We start from the raw sequence: 14029 nt of genomic DNA, 5'->3' as shown, positions 1-14029 counted from the left end.
CCTAACTCTAACCTACCCAGTACCAGTATCTAACATATAGTGTCTGTTCCTATGTGGTCCTAACTCTAACCTACCCAGTACCAGTATCTAACATATAGTGTCTGTTCCTAACTCTAACCTACCCAGTACCAGTATCTAACATATAGTGTCTGTTCCTAACTCTAACCTAGCCAGTACCAGTATCTAACATATAGTGTCTGTTCTATGTGTTCTGTTCTAACTCTAACCTACCCAGTACCAGTATCTAACATATAGTGTCTGTTCCTAACTCTAACCTACCCAGTACCAGTATCTAACATATAGTGTCTGTTCCTAACTCTAACCTACCCAGTACCAGTATCTAACATATAGTGTCTGTTCCTAACTCTAACCTACCCAGTACCAGTATCTAACATATAGTGTCTGTTCCTAACTCTAACCTACCCAGTACCAGTATCTAACATATAGTGTCTGTTCCTAACTCTAACCTACCCAGTACCAGTATCTAACATATAGTGTCTGTTCCTAACTCTAACCTACCCAGTACCAGTATCTAACATATAGTGTCTGTTCCTATGTGGTCCTAACTCTAACCTACCCAGTACCAGTATCTAACATATAGTGTCTGTTCCTAACTCTAACCTACCCAGTACCAGTATCTAACATATAGTGTCTGTTCCTAACTCTAACCTACCCAGTACCAGTATCTAACATATAGTGTCTGTTCCTAACTCTAACCTACCCAGTACCAGTATCTAACATATAGTGTCTGTTCCTAACTCTAACCTACCCAGTACCAGTATCTAACATATAGTGTCTGTTCCTAACTCTAACCTACCCAGTACCAGTATCTAACATATAGTGTCTGTTCCTATGTTCTAACTCTAACCTACCCAGTACCAGTATCTAACATATAGTGTCTGTTCCTAACTCTAACCTACCCAGTACCAGTATCTAACATATAGTGTCTGTTCCTAACTCTAACCTACCCAGTACCAGTATCTAACATATAGTGTCTGTTCCTAACTCTAACCTACCCACTACCAGTATCTAACATATAGTGTCTGTTCCTAACTCTAACCTACCCAGTACCAGAATCTAACATATAGTGTCTGTTCCTAACTCTAACCTACCCAGTACCAGTATCTAACATATAGTGTCTGTTCCTAACTCTAACCTACCCAGTACCAGTATCTAACATATAGTGTCTGTTCCTACGTGGTCCTAACTCTAACCTACCCAGTACCAGTATCTAACATATAGTGTCTGTTCCTAACTCTAACCTACCCAGTACCAGTATCTAACATATAGTGTCTGTTCCTAACTCTAACCTACCCAGTACCAGTATCTAACATATAGTGTCTGTTCCTAACTCTAACCTACCCAGTACCAGTATCTAACACATAGTGTCTGTTCCTAACTCTAACCGACCCAGTACCAGTATCTAACACATAGTGTCTGTTCCTAACTCTAACCGACCCAGTACCAGTATCTAACATATAGTGTCTGTTCCTAACTCTAACCTACCCAGTACCAGTATCTAACATATAGTGTCTGTTCCTAACTCTAACTTACCCAGTACCAGTATCTAACATATAGTGTCTGTTCCTAACTCTAACCTACCCAGTACCAGTATCTAACATATAGTGTCTGTTCCTAACTCTAACCTACCCAGTACCAGTATCTAACATATAGTGTCTGTTCCTACGTGGTCCTAACTCTAACCTACCCAGTACCAGTATCTAACATATAGTGTCTGTTCCTAACTCTAACCTACCCAGTACCAGTATCTAACACATAGTGTCTGTTCTTAACTCTAACCTACCCAGTACCAGTATCTAACATATAGTGTCTGTTCCTATGTGGTCCTAACTCTAACCTACCCAGTACCAGTATCTAACATATAGTGTCTGTTCCTAACTCTAACCGACCCAGTACCAGTATCTAACATATAGTGTCTGTTCCTAACTCTAACCTACCCAGTACCAGTATCTAACACATAGTGTCTGTTCCTAACTCTAACCTACCCAGTACCAGTATCTAACATATAGTGTCTGTTCCTATGTGGTCCTAACTCTAACCTACCCAGTACCAGTATCTAACATATAGTGTCTGTTCCTAACTCTAACCTACCCAGTACCAGTATCTAACATATAGTGTCTGTTCCTATGTGGTCCTAACTCTAACCTACCCAGTACCAGTATCTAACATATAGTGTCTGTTCCTAACTCTAACCTACCCAGTACCAGTATCTAACATATAGTGTCTGTTCCTAACTCTAACCTACCCACTACCAGTATCTAACATATAGTGTCTGTTCCTAACTCTAACCTACCCAGTACCAGTATCTAACATATAGTGTCTGTTCCTAACTCTAACCTACCCAGTACCAGTATCTAACATATAGTGTCTGTTCCTAACTCTAACCTACCCAGTACCAGTATCTAACATATAGTGTCTGTTCCTAACTCTAACCTACCCAGTACCAGTATCTAACATATAGTGTCTGTTCCTAACTCTAACCTACCCACTACCAGTATCTAACATATAGTGTCTGTTCCTAACTCTAACCTACCCAGTACCAGTATCTAACATATAGTGTCTGTTCCTAACTCTAACCTACCCAGTACCAGTATCTAACATATAGTGTCTGTTCCTACGTGGTCCTAACTCTAACCTACCCAGTACCAGTATCTAACATATAGTGTCTGTTCCTAACTCTAACCTACCCAGTACCAGTATCTAACATATAGTGTCTGTTCCTAACTCTAACCTACCCAGTACCAGTATCTAACATATAGTGTCTGTTCCTAACTCTAACCTACCCAGTACCAGTATCTAACATATAGTGTCTGTTCCTAACTCTAACCGACCCAGTACCAGTATCTAACATATAGTGTCTGTTCCTAACTCTAACCTACCCAGTACCAGTATCTAACATATAGTGTCTGGTCCTAACTCTAACCGACCCAGTACCAGTATCTAACATATAGTGTCTGTTCCTAACTCTAACCGACCCACTACCAGTATCTAACATATAGTGTCTGTTCCTAACTCTAACCTACCCAGTACCAGTATCTAACATATAGTGTCTGTTCCTAACTCTAACCTACCCAGTACCAGTATCTAACATATAGTGTCTGTTCCTAACTCTAACCTACCCACTACCAGTATCTAACATATAGTGTCTGTTCCTAACTCTAACCTACCCAGTACCAGTATCTAACATATAGTGTCTGTTCCTAACTCTAACCTACCCAGTACCAGTATCTAACATATAGTGTCTGTTCCTAACTCTAACCTACCCAGTACCAGTATCTAACATATAGTGTCTGTTCCTAACTCTAACCGACCCAGTACCAGTATCTAACATATAGTGTCTGTTCTAACTCTAACCTACCCAGTACCAGTATCTAACACATAGTGTCTGTTCCTAACTCTAACTTACCCAGTACCAGTATCTAACATATAGTGTCTGTTCCTAACTCTAACCTACCCAGTACCAGTATCTAACATATAGTGTCTGTTCCTAACTCTAACCTACCCAGTACCAGTATCTAACATATAGTGTCTGTTCCTAACTCTAACTTACCCAGTACCAGTATCTAACATATAGTGTCTGTTCCTAACTCTAACCTACCCACTACCAGTATCTAACATATAGTGTCTGTTCCTAACTCTAACCTACCCAGTACCAGTATCTAACATATAGTGTCTGTTCCTATGTGGTCCTAACTCTAACCTACCCAGTACCAGTATCTAACATATAGTGTCTGTTCCTAACTCTAACCTACCCAGTACCAGTATCTAACATATAGTGTCTGTTCCTAACTCTAACCTACCCACTACCAGTATCTAACATATAGTGTCTGTTCCTACGTGGTCCTAACTCTAACCTACCCAGTACCAGTATCTAACATATAGTGTCTGTTCTTAACTCTAACCTACCCAGTACCAGTATCTAACATATAGTGTCTGTTCCTAACTCTAACCTACCCAGTACCAGTATCTAACATATAGTGTCTGTTCCTAACTCTAACCTACCCACTACCAGTATCTAACATATAGTGTCTGTTCCTAACTCTAACCGACCCAGTACCAGTATCTAACATATAGTGTCTGTTCCTATGTGGTCCTAACTCTAACCTACCCAGTACCAGTATCTAACATATAGTGTCTGTTCTTAACTCTAACCTACCCACTACCAGTATCTAACATATAGTGTCTGTTCCTAACTCTAACCGACCCAGTACCAGTATCTAACATATAGTGTCTGTTCCTATGTGGTCCTAACTCTAACCTACCCAGTACCAGTATCTAACATATAGTGTCTGTTCCTAACTCTAACCTACCCAGTACCAGTATCTAACATATAGTGTCTGTTCCTAACTCTAACCTACCCAGTACCAGTATCTAACATATAGTGTCTGTTCCTAACTCTAACCTACCCAGTACCAGTATCTAACATATAGTGTCTGTTCCTAACTCTAACCTACCCAGTACCAGTATCTAACATATAGTGTCTGTTCCTAACTCTAACCTACCCAGTACCAGTATCTAACATATAGTGTCTGTTCCTAACTCTAACCTACCCAGTACCAGTATCTAACATATAGTGTCTGTTCCTACGTGGTCCTAACTCTAACCTACCCAGTACCAGTATCTAACATATAGTGTCTGTTCCTATGTGGTCCTAACTCTAACCTACCCAGTACCAGTATCTAACATATAGTGTCTGTTCCTACGTGGTCCTAACTCTAACCTACCCAGTACCAGTATCTAACATATAGTGTCTGTTCCTAACTCTAACCTACCCAGTACCAGTATCTAACATATAGTGTCTGTTCCTAACTCTAACCTACCCAGTACCAGTATCTAACATATAGTGTCTGTTCCTAACTCTAACCTACCCAGTACCAGTATCTAACATATAGTGTCTGTTCCTAACTCTAACCTACCCAGTACCAGTATCTAACATATAGTGTCTGTTCCTACGTGGTCCTAACTCTAACCTACCCAGTACCAGTATCTAACATATAGTGTCTGTTCCTAACTCTAACCTACCCAGTACCAGTATCTAACATATAGTGTCTGTTCCTAACTCTAACCTACCCAGTACCAGTATCTAACATATAGTGTCTGTTCCTAACTCTAACCTACCCAGTACCAGTATCTAACATATAGTGTCTGTTCTTAACTCTAACCTACCCAGTACCAGTATCTAACATATAGTGTCTGTTCCTAACTCTAACCTACCCAGTACCAGTATCTAACATATAGTGTCTGTTCCTAACTCTAACCGACCCAGTACCAGTATCTAACATATAGTGTCTGTTCCTACGTGGTCCTAACTCTAACCTACCCAGTACCAGTATCTAACATAACCTGCCCAGTATAGTGTCTGTTCCTAACTCTAACCTACCCAGTACCAGTATCTAACATATAGTGTCTGTTCCTAACTCTAACCTACCCAGTACCAGTATCTAACATATAGTGTCTGTTCCTAACTCTAACCGACCCAGTACCAGTATCTAACATATAGTGTCTGTTCCTACGTGGTCCTAACTCTAACCTACCCAGTACCAGTATCTAACATATAGTGTCTGTTCCTAACTCTAACCTACCCAGTACCAGTATCTAACATATAGTGTCTGTTCCTAACTCTAACCTACCCAGTACCAGTATCTAACATATAGTGTCTGTTCCTAACTCTAACCGACCCAGTACCAGTATCTAACATATAGTGTCTGTTCCTATGTGGTCCTAACTCTAACCTACCCAGTACCAGTATCTAACATATAGTGTCTGTTCCTAACTCTAACCTACCCAGTACCAGTATCTAACATATAGTGTCTGTTCCTAACTCTAACCGACCCAGTACCAGTATCTAACATATAGTGTCTGTTCCTAACTCTAACCTACCCAGTACCAGTATCTAACATATAGTGTCTGTTCCTAACTCTAACCTACCCAGTACCAGTATCTAACATATAGTGTCTGTTCCTAACTCTAACCTACCCAGTACCAGTATCTAACATATAGTGTCTGTTCCTAACTCTAACCGACCCAGTACCAGTATCTAACATATAGTGTCTGTTCCTATGTGGTCCTAACTCTAACCTACCCAGTACCAGTATCTAACATATAGTGTCTGTTCCTAACTCTAACCTACCCACTACCAGTATCTAACATATAGTGTCTGTTCCTATGTGGTCCTAACTCTAACCTACCCAGTACCAGTATCTAACATATAGTGTCTGTTCCTAACTCTAACCTACCCACTACCAGTATCTAACATATAGTGTCTGTTCCTAACTCTAACCTACCCAGTACCAGTATCTAACATATAGTGTCTGTTCCTAACTCTAACCTACCCAGTACCAGTATCTAACATATAGTGTCTGTTCTTAACTCTAACCTACCCAGTACCAGTATCTAACATATAGTGTCTGTTCCTATGTGGTCCTAACTCTAACCTACCCAGTACCAGTATCTAACATATAGTGTCTGTTCCTAACTCTAACCTACCCAGTACCAGTATCTAACATATAGTGTCTGTTCCTAACTCTAACCGACCCAGTACCAGTATCTAACATATAGTGTCTGTTCCTAACTCTAACCGACCCAGTACCAGTATCTAACATATAGTGTCTGTTCCTATGTGGTCCTAACTCTAACCTACCCAGTACCAGTATCTAACATATAGTGTCTGTTCCTAACTCTAACCTACCCAGTACCAGTATCTAACATATAGTGTCTGTTCCTAACTCTAACCGACCCAGTACCAGTATCTAACATATAGTGTCTGTTCCTATGTGGTCCTAACTCTAACCTACCCAGTACCAGTATCTAACATATAGTGTCTGTTCTTAACTCTAACCTACCCAGTACCAGTATCTAACATATAGTGTCTGGTCCTAACTCTAACCTACCCAGTACCAGTATCTAACATATAGTGTCTGTTCCTATGTGGTCCTAACTCTAACCTACCCAGTACCAGTATCTAACATATAGTGTCTGGTCCTAACTCTAACCTACCCAGTACCAGTATCTAACATATAGTGTCTGGTCCTAACTCTAACCTACCCAGTACCAGTATCTAACATATAGTGTCTGTTCCTAACTCTAACCTACCCAGTACCAGTATCTAACATATAGTGTCTGTTCCTACGTGGTCCTAACTCTAACCTACCCAGTACCAGTATCTAACATATAGTGTCTGTTCCTAACTCTAACCGACCCAGTACCAGTATCTAACATATAGTGTCTGTTCCTAACTCTAACCTACCCAGTACCAGTATCTAACATATAGTGTCTGTTCCTAACTCTAACCTACCCAGTACCAGTATCTAACATATAGTGTCTGTTCCTAACTCTAACCTACCCAGTACCAGTATCTAACATATAGTGTCTGTTCCTATGTGGTCCTAACTCTAACCTACCCAGTACCAGTATCTAACATATAGTGTCTGTTCCTAACTCTAACCTACCCAGTACCAGTATCTAACATATAGTGTCTGTTCCTAACTCTAACCTACCCAGTACCAGTATCTAACATATAGTGTCTGGTCCTAACTCTAACCTACCCAGTACCAGTATCTAACATATAGTGTCTGTTCCTATGTGGTCCTAACTCTAACCTACCCAGTACCAGTATCTAACATATAGTGTCTGGTCCTAACTCTAACCTACCCAGTACCAGTATCTAACATATAGTGTCTGGTCCTAACTCTAACCTACCCAGTACCAGTATCTAACATATAGTGTCTGTTCCTATGTGGTCCTAACTCTAACCTACCCAGTACCAGTATCTAACATATAGTGTCTGGTCCTAACTCTAACCTACCCAGTACCAGTATCTAACATATAGTGTCTGTTCCTAACTCTAACCTACCCAGTACCAGTATCTAACATATAGTGTCTGTTCCTACGTGGTCCTAACTCTAACCTACCCAGTACCAGTATCTAACATATAGTGTCTGTTCCTAACTCTAACCTACCCAGTACCAGTATCTAACATATAGTGTCTGTTCCTAACTCTAACCTACCCAGTACCAGTATCTAACATATAGTGTCTGTTCCTACGTGGTCCTAACTCTAACCTACCCAGTACCAGTATCTAACATATAGTGTCTGTTCCTAACTCTAACCTACCCAGTACCAGTATCTAACATATAGTGTCTGTTCCTATGTGGTCCTAACTCTAACCTACCCAGTACCAGTATCTAACATATAGTGTCTGTTCCTAACTCTAACCTACCCAGTACCAGTATCTAACATATAGTGTCTGTTCCTAACTCTAACCTACCCAGTACCAGTATCTAACATATAGTGTCTGTTCCTATGTGGTCCTAACTCTAACCTACCCAGTACCAGTATCTAACATATAGTGTCTGTTCCTAACTCTAACCTACCCAGTACCAGTATCTAACATATAGTGTCTGTTCCTACGTGGTCCTAACTCTAACCTACCCAGTACCAGTATCTAACATATAGTGTCTGTTCCTAACTCTAACCTACCCAGTACCAGTATCTAACATATAGTGTCTGTTCCTAACTCTAACCTACCCAGTACCAGTATCTAACATATAGTGTCTGTTGTGAAGGTAGTGGAGGTTCTTACCCAATACGATGACGACAGTCTTCAGCAGACTCATCATGGTGTCTCTGTTCCTGCGTGGCCCAGAGCTGTGTCTGCTCATCCTCATGGTCCTCTGTCTCACGTACATAAAGATGTGAGCGTACAGCACCACCATGACCAGGAAGGTGACCAGGTTGAATACGGCCCAGAACACCAGGTAGGAGTTACAGTACAGCGGAGCCATGCTAGAACACGTGCCGATGTCACAGATACAGTTCCACCCTACCGACGGGATGGCTCCCATGACGATAGACAATGTCCAGATGACGACAATCACCACCACCACACGCCGGTTGGACATGCGCGTGTGCAGCTGCATGCGGAAAACGGTGATGTGGCGCTCGATGGCGATGGCGAGGAGGTTACACACGGACGCCGTGAGGGACGTGTCGATGAGACCCTGTCGGAGCAGCCACGTGGAGACCGTGAGGCGCCGCGTGTTCGGGCCCGTGTTGAACATCAGGTAGAAGTACGCCAGGCCGGCAAAGAAGTCCGCGGCCGCCAGGTTGGCCATCAGGTAGTAAATAGGGAAGTGGAAGCGGCGGTTGACGTATATAGCCACCATGACCAGCAAGTTAGCCAGCATGATGAAGATACATACTGTGATACCCAGCCCCATCACCAGCTTGCTGACTGTATTCCACTCTGTAGCCAGGTACTTTCCACTGCGGTTGTAGAAGAAGGCAATGGACTCATTGTAGAAGCACTGTTCCTCCTCCATCTTGAAGGCTGGCTAGGGGATCTGGAGGAGAGGAGAGACAGGGGTTAGAGGGTCTGGAGGAGAGGAGACAGGGGTTAGAGGGTCTGGAGGAGAGGAGACAGGGGTTAGAGGGTCTGGAGGAGAGGAGACAGGGGTTAGAGGGTCTGGAGGAGAGGAGACAGGGGTTAGAGGGTCTGGAGGAGAGGAGACAGGGGTTAGAGGGTCTGGAGGAGAGGAGACAGGGGTTAGAGGGTCTGGAGGAGAGGAGACAGGGGTTAGAGTGAGTCAAAGTAGGTTAGAGAGAGTCACAGTAGGTTAGAGAGAGTCACAGTAGGTTAGAGAGAGTCACAGTAGGTTAGAGAGAGTCACAGTAGGTTAGAGAGTCAAAGTAGGTTAGAGAGAGTCAAAGTAGGTTAGAGGGAGTCACAGTAGGTTGTTAGAGGGTCTGGAGGAGAGGAGACAGGAGTTAGAGGGAGTCACAGTAGGTTAGAGGGAGTCACAGTAGGTTAGAGAGAGTCACAGTAGGTTGTTAGGGTCTGGAGGAGAGGAGACAGGGGTTAGAGGAAGTCACAGTAGGTTAGAGAGAGTCACAGTAGGTTAGAGAGAGTCACAGTAGGTTAGAGAGAGTCACAGTAGGTTAGACAGAGTCACAGTAGGTTAGAGAGAGTCACCGTAGGTTAGACAGAGTCACAGTAGGTTAGAGGGAGTCAAAGTAGGTTAGAGAGAGTCACAGTAGGTTAGAGAGAGTCAAAGTAGGTTAGAGGGAGTCATAGTAGGTTAGAGGGAGTCATAGTAGGTTAGAGAGAGTCATAGTAGATTAGAGTCAAAGTAGGTTAGAGCGAGTCATAGTAGGTTAGAGAGAGTCAAAGTAGGTTAGAGAGAGTCACAGTAGGTTAGAGAGAGTCAAAGTAGGTTAGAGGGAGTCATAGTAGGTTAGAGAGAGTCACAGTAGGTTAGAGTCAAAGTAGGTTAGAGGGAGTCATAGTAGGTTAGAGGGAGTCATAGTAGGTTAGAGAGAGTCACAGTAGGTTAGAGTCAAAGTAGGTTAGAGCGAGTCATAGTAGGTTAGAGAGAGTCACAGTAGGTTGTTAGGGGGTCTGGAGGAGAGGAGTCAGGGGTTAGAGGAAGTCACAGTAGGTTAGAGAGAGTCACAGTAGGTTAGACAGAGTCACAGTAGGTTAGACAGAGTCACAGTAGGTTAGACAGAGTCACAGTAGGTTAGAGAGAGTCACAGTAGGCTAGAGAGAGTCATAGTAGGTTAGAGGGAGTCATAGTAGGTTAGAGGGAGTCACAGTAGGTTAGAGAGAGTCACAGTAGGTTGTTTGAGGGTCTGGAGGAGAGGAGACAGGGGTTAGAGGGAGTCACAGAAGGTTAGAGGGAGTCACAGTAGGTTGTTAGGGTATCTGGAGGAGAGGAGACAGGGGTTAGAGAGAGTCACAGTAGGTTGTTAGGGGTCTGGAGGAGACAGGGGTTAGAGGGAGTCACAGTAGGGTGTGTTCCCTCAGGCTACTACTCTACCACCACATATTTACAATACAAAATCCATGTGTGTACAGAGTCCGTGTCTTTAAATTTTTTTTTAATATATATTTATAATTATTTATTACAAAAAACACAAGGAAGGGTTAACATTATAGTATTAGAACACGAAGGACAAACAATACAGCATCAAGACACTATCAAACATGTATCAGTCTTCCTACAACAGAGCCATCCTTATGTGTGAGGTTGTCTACTGCCACTATCAAACATGTATCAGTCTTTCTGCAGCAGAGCCATCCTTATGTGTGAGGTTGTCTACTGCCACTATCAAACATGTTTCAGTCTTTCTACAACAGAGCCATCCTTATGAGTGAGGGTGCGTGAGCATGATAGTGATATAAAATAATCACAATCTTGTTAAACCCTATCCCTCCAAGATACCCCCACAGTTCTCCAATAGCTGTCCCTCAACCATTCAAGACCCCTCCCACAGCCCCGCCCCCCTCCCTCGGAAAAAAATAAAAATAAAAAATACAATTAATTCCATTCCCCCAAGAACCCCCAAATGCACCAACAACCAAGAGAATGAACCCCCACCCCCAAGAACCCCCCCAATGCACCAACAACCAAGAGAATGAACCCCCACCCCCAAGAACCCCCAATGCACCAACAACCAAGAGAATGAACCCCCACCCCCAAGAACCCCCAATGCACCAACAACCAAGATAATGAACCCCACCCCCAAGAACCCCCAATGCACCAACAACCAAGAGAATGAACCCCCACCCCCAAGAACCCCCAATGCACCAACAACCAAGAGAATGAACCCCACCCCCAAGAACCCCCAATGCACCAACAACCAGGTAACCCTAACCCACCCCCAAGAACCCCCCAATGCACCAACAACCAAGAGAATGAACCCCACCCCCAAGAACCCCCAATGCACCAACAACCAAGAGAATGAACCCCACCCCCAAGAACCCCCCAATGCACCAACAACCAAGAGAATGAACCCCCACCCCCAAGAACCCCCCAATGCACCAACAACCAAGAGAATGAACCCCACCCCCAAGAACCCCCAAATGCACCAACAACCAGAGAATGAACCCCACCCCCAAGAACCCCCAATGCACCAACAACCAAGAGAATGAACCCCACCCCAAGAACCCCCAATGCACCAACAACCAAGACAATGAACCCCCACCCCCAAGAACCCCCAATGCACCAACAACCAAGAGAATTAACCCCACCCCCAACAACCCCCAATGCACCAACAACCAAGAGAATGAACCCCCACCCCCAAGAACCCCCAATGCACCAACAACCAAGAGAATGAACCCCCCCCCACCCCCAATGACCACCCCCCAAGAGAATAATGCACCAACAACCAAGAGAATGAACCCCACCCCCAAGAACCCCCAATGCACCAACAACCAAGAGAATGAACCCCCACCCCCAAGAACCCCCAATGCACCAACAACCAAGAGAATGAACCCCCCCCCACCCCAAGAACCCCCAATGCACCAACAACCAAGAGAATGAACCCCCACCCCCAAGAACCCCCAATGCACCAACAACCAAGAGAATGAACCCCCACCCCCAAGAACCCCCAATGCACCAACAACCAAGAGAATGAACCCCCCCCCAAGAACCCCCAAGAACCCCCAATGCACCAACAACCAAGATAATGAACCCCACCCCCAAGAACCCCCAATGCACCAACAACCAAGAGAATGAACCCCCCACCCCCAAGAACCCCCAATGCACCAACAACCAAGATAATGAACCCCCACCCCCAAGAACCCCCAATGCACCAACAACCAAGAGAATGAACCCCCACCCCCAAGAACCCCCAATGCACCAACAACCAAGAGAATGAACCCCCCACCCCCAAGAACCCCTAATGCACCAACAGCCAAGAGAATGAACCCCACCCCAAGAACCCCCAATGCACCAACAACCAAGAGAATGAACCCCCACCCCCAAGAACCCCCAATGCACCAACAACCAAGAGAATGAACCCCACCCCAAGAACCCCCAATGCACCAACAACCAAGATAATGAACCCCCACCCCCAAGAACCCCCAATGCACCAACAACCAAGAGAATGAACCCCACCCCCAAGAACCCCCAATGCACCAACAACCAAGAGAATGAACCCCCCCCCCAAGAACCCCCAAGAAACCCCAAGAGAATGAACCCCCACCCCCAAGAACCCCCCAAGAGAATGAACCCTCCAAGAGAATGAACCCTCACCCCCATGAACCCCCAAGAGAATGAACCCCCACCCCCAAACCCCCCAAGAGAATGAACCCTCACCCCCAAGAACCCCCAAGAGAATGAACCCCCCACCCCCAAGAACCCCCAAGAGAATGAACCCTCACCCCCAAGAACCCCCAAGAGAATGAACCCCCACCCCCAAGAACGCCCCAAGAGAATGAACCCCTACCCCCAAGGACCCCCAAGAGAATGAACCCCCACCCCCAAGGAATGAACCCCCACCCCAAGAGAATGAACCCCCACCCCCAAGAACCCCCCAAGAGAATGAACCCCCCACCCCCAAGAGAATGAACCCCCCCCACCCCAAGAACCCCCAAGCCCCCAAGAGAATGAACCCTCACCCCCAAGAACCCCCAAGAGAATGAACCCCCACCCCCAAGAACCCCCAAGAGAATGAACCCTCACCCCCAAGAACCCCCCAAGAGAATGAACCCCCACCCCCAAGAACCCCCCAAGAGAATGAACCCCCACCCCCAAGGACCCCCAAGAGAATGAACCCCCACCCCCAAGAACAACCCAAGAGAATGAACCCCCAGCCCCAAGAACCCCCAAGAGAATGAACCCTCACCCCCAAGAACCCCCAAGAGAATGAACCCCCACCCCCAAGAACCCCCAAGAGAATGAACCCCCACCCCAAGGACCCCCCCCCAAGAGAATGAACCCTCACCCCCAAGAACCCTCCAAGAGAATGAACCCTCACCCCCAAGAACCCTCCAAGAGAATGAACCCCCACCCCCAAGGATCCCCCAAGAGAATGAACCCTCACCCCCAAGAACCCCCAAGAGAATGAACCCTCACCCCAAGAACCCTCCAAGAGAATGAACCCCACCCCCAAGAACCCCCAAGAGAATGAACCCCCACCCCCAAGAACCCCCAAGAGAATGAACCCCCACCCCCAAGAACTCCCCAAGAGAATGAACCCCCACCCCCAAAACCCCCCAAGAGAA

The 14029-nt window shown here is 45.1% G+C and overlaps 1 protein-coding gene across 1 annotated transcript in view; it reads right to left on the bottom strand.

The window, feature by feature from the left end:
• The window catches only part of LOC127928226 (lysophosphatidic acid receptor 1), a 119967-nt gene that overhangs the window by 51910 nt on the left and 54028 nt on the right, over window positions 1-14029 (bottom strand). Inside the window, exon 2 of the mRNA XM_052515356.1 lies at window positions 8603-9362. Within this exon, the coding sequence (XP_052371316.1) occupies window positions 8603-9341 (739 nt within the window). The 5' untranslated portion in view covers window positions 9342-9362. The remainder of the gene's footprint in view (window positions 1-8602; window positions 9363-14029) is intronic.

Source organism: Oncorhynchus keta, unplaced genomic scaffold, assembly GCF_023373465.1.
Source record: "Oncorhynchus keta strain PuntledgeMale-10-30-2019 unplaced genomic scaffold, Oket_V2 Un_scaffold_2376_pilon_pilon, whole genome shotgun sequence".
Taxonomy (NCBI): domain Eukaryota; kingdom Metazoa; phylum Chordata; class Actinopteri; order Salmoniformes; family Salmonidae; genus Oncorhynchus; species Oncorhynchus keta.
Note: the sequence above shows the minus strand (reverse complement) of the source record. Positions and strands in the feature narration are given on the sequence as shown.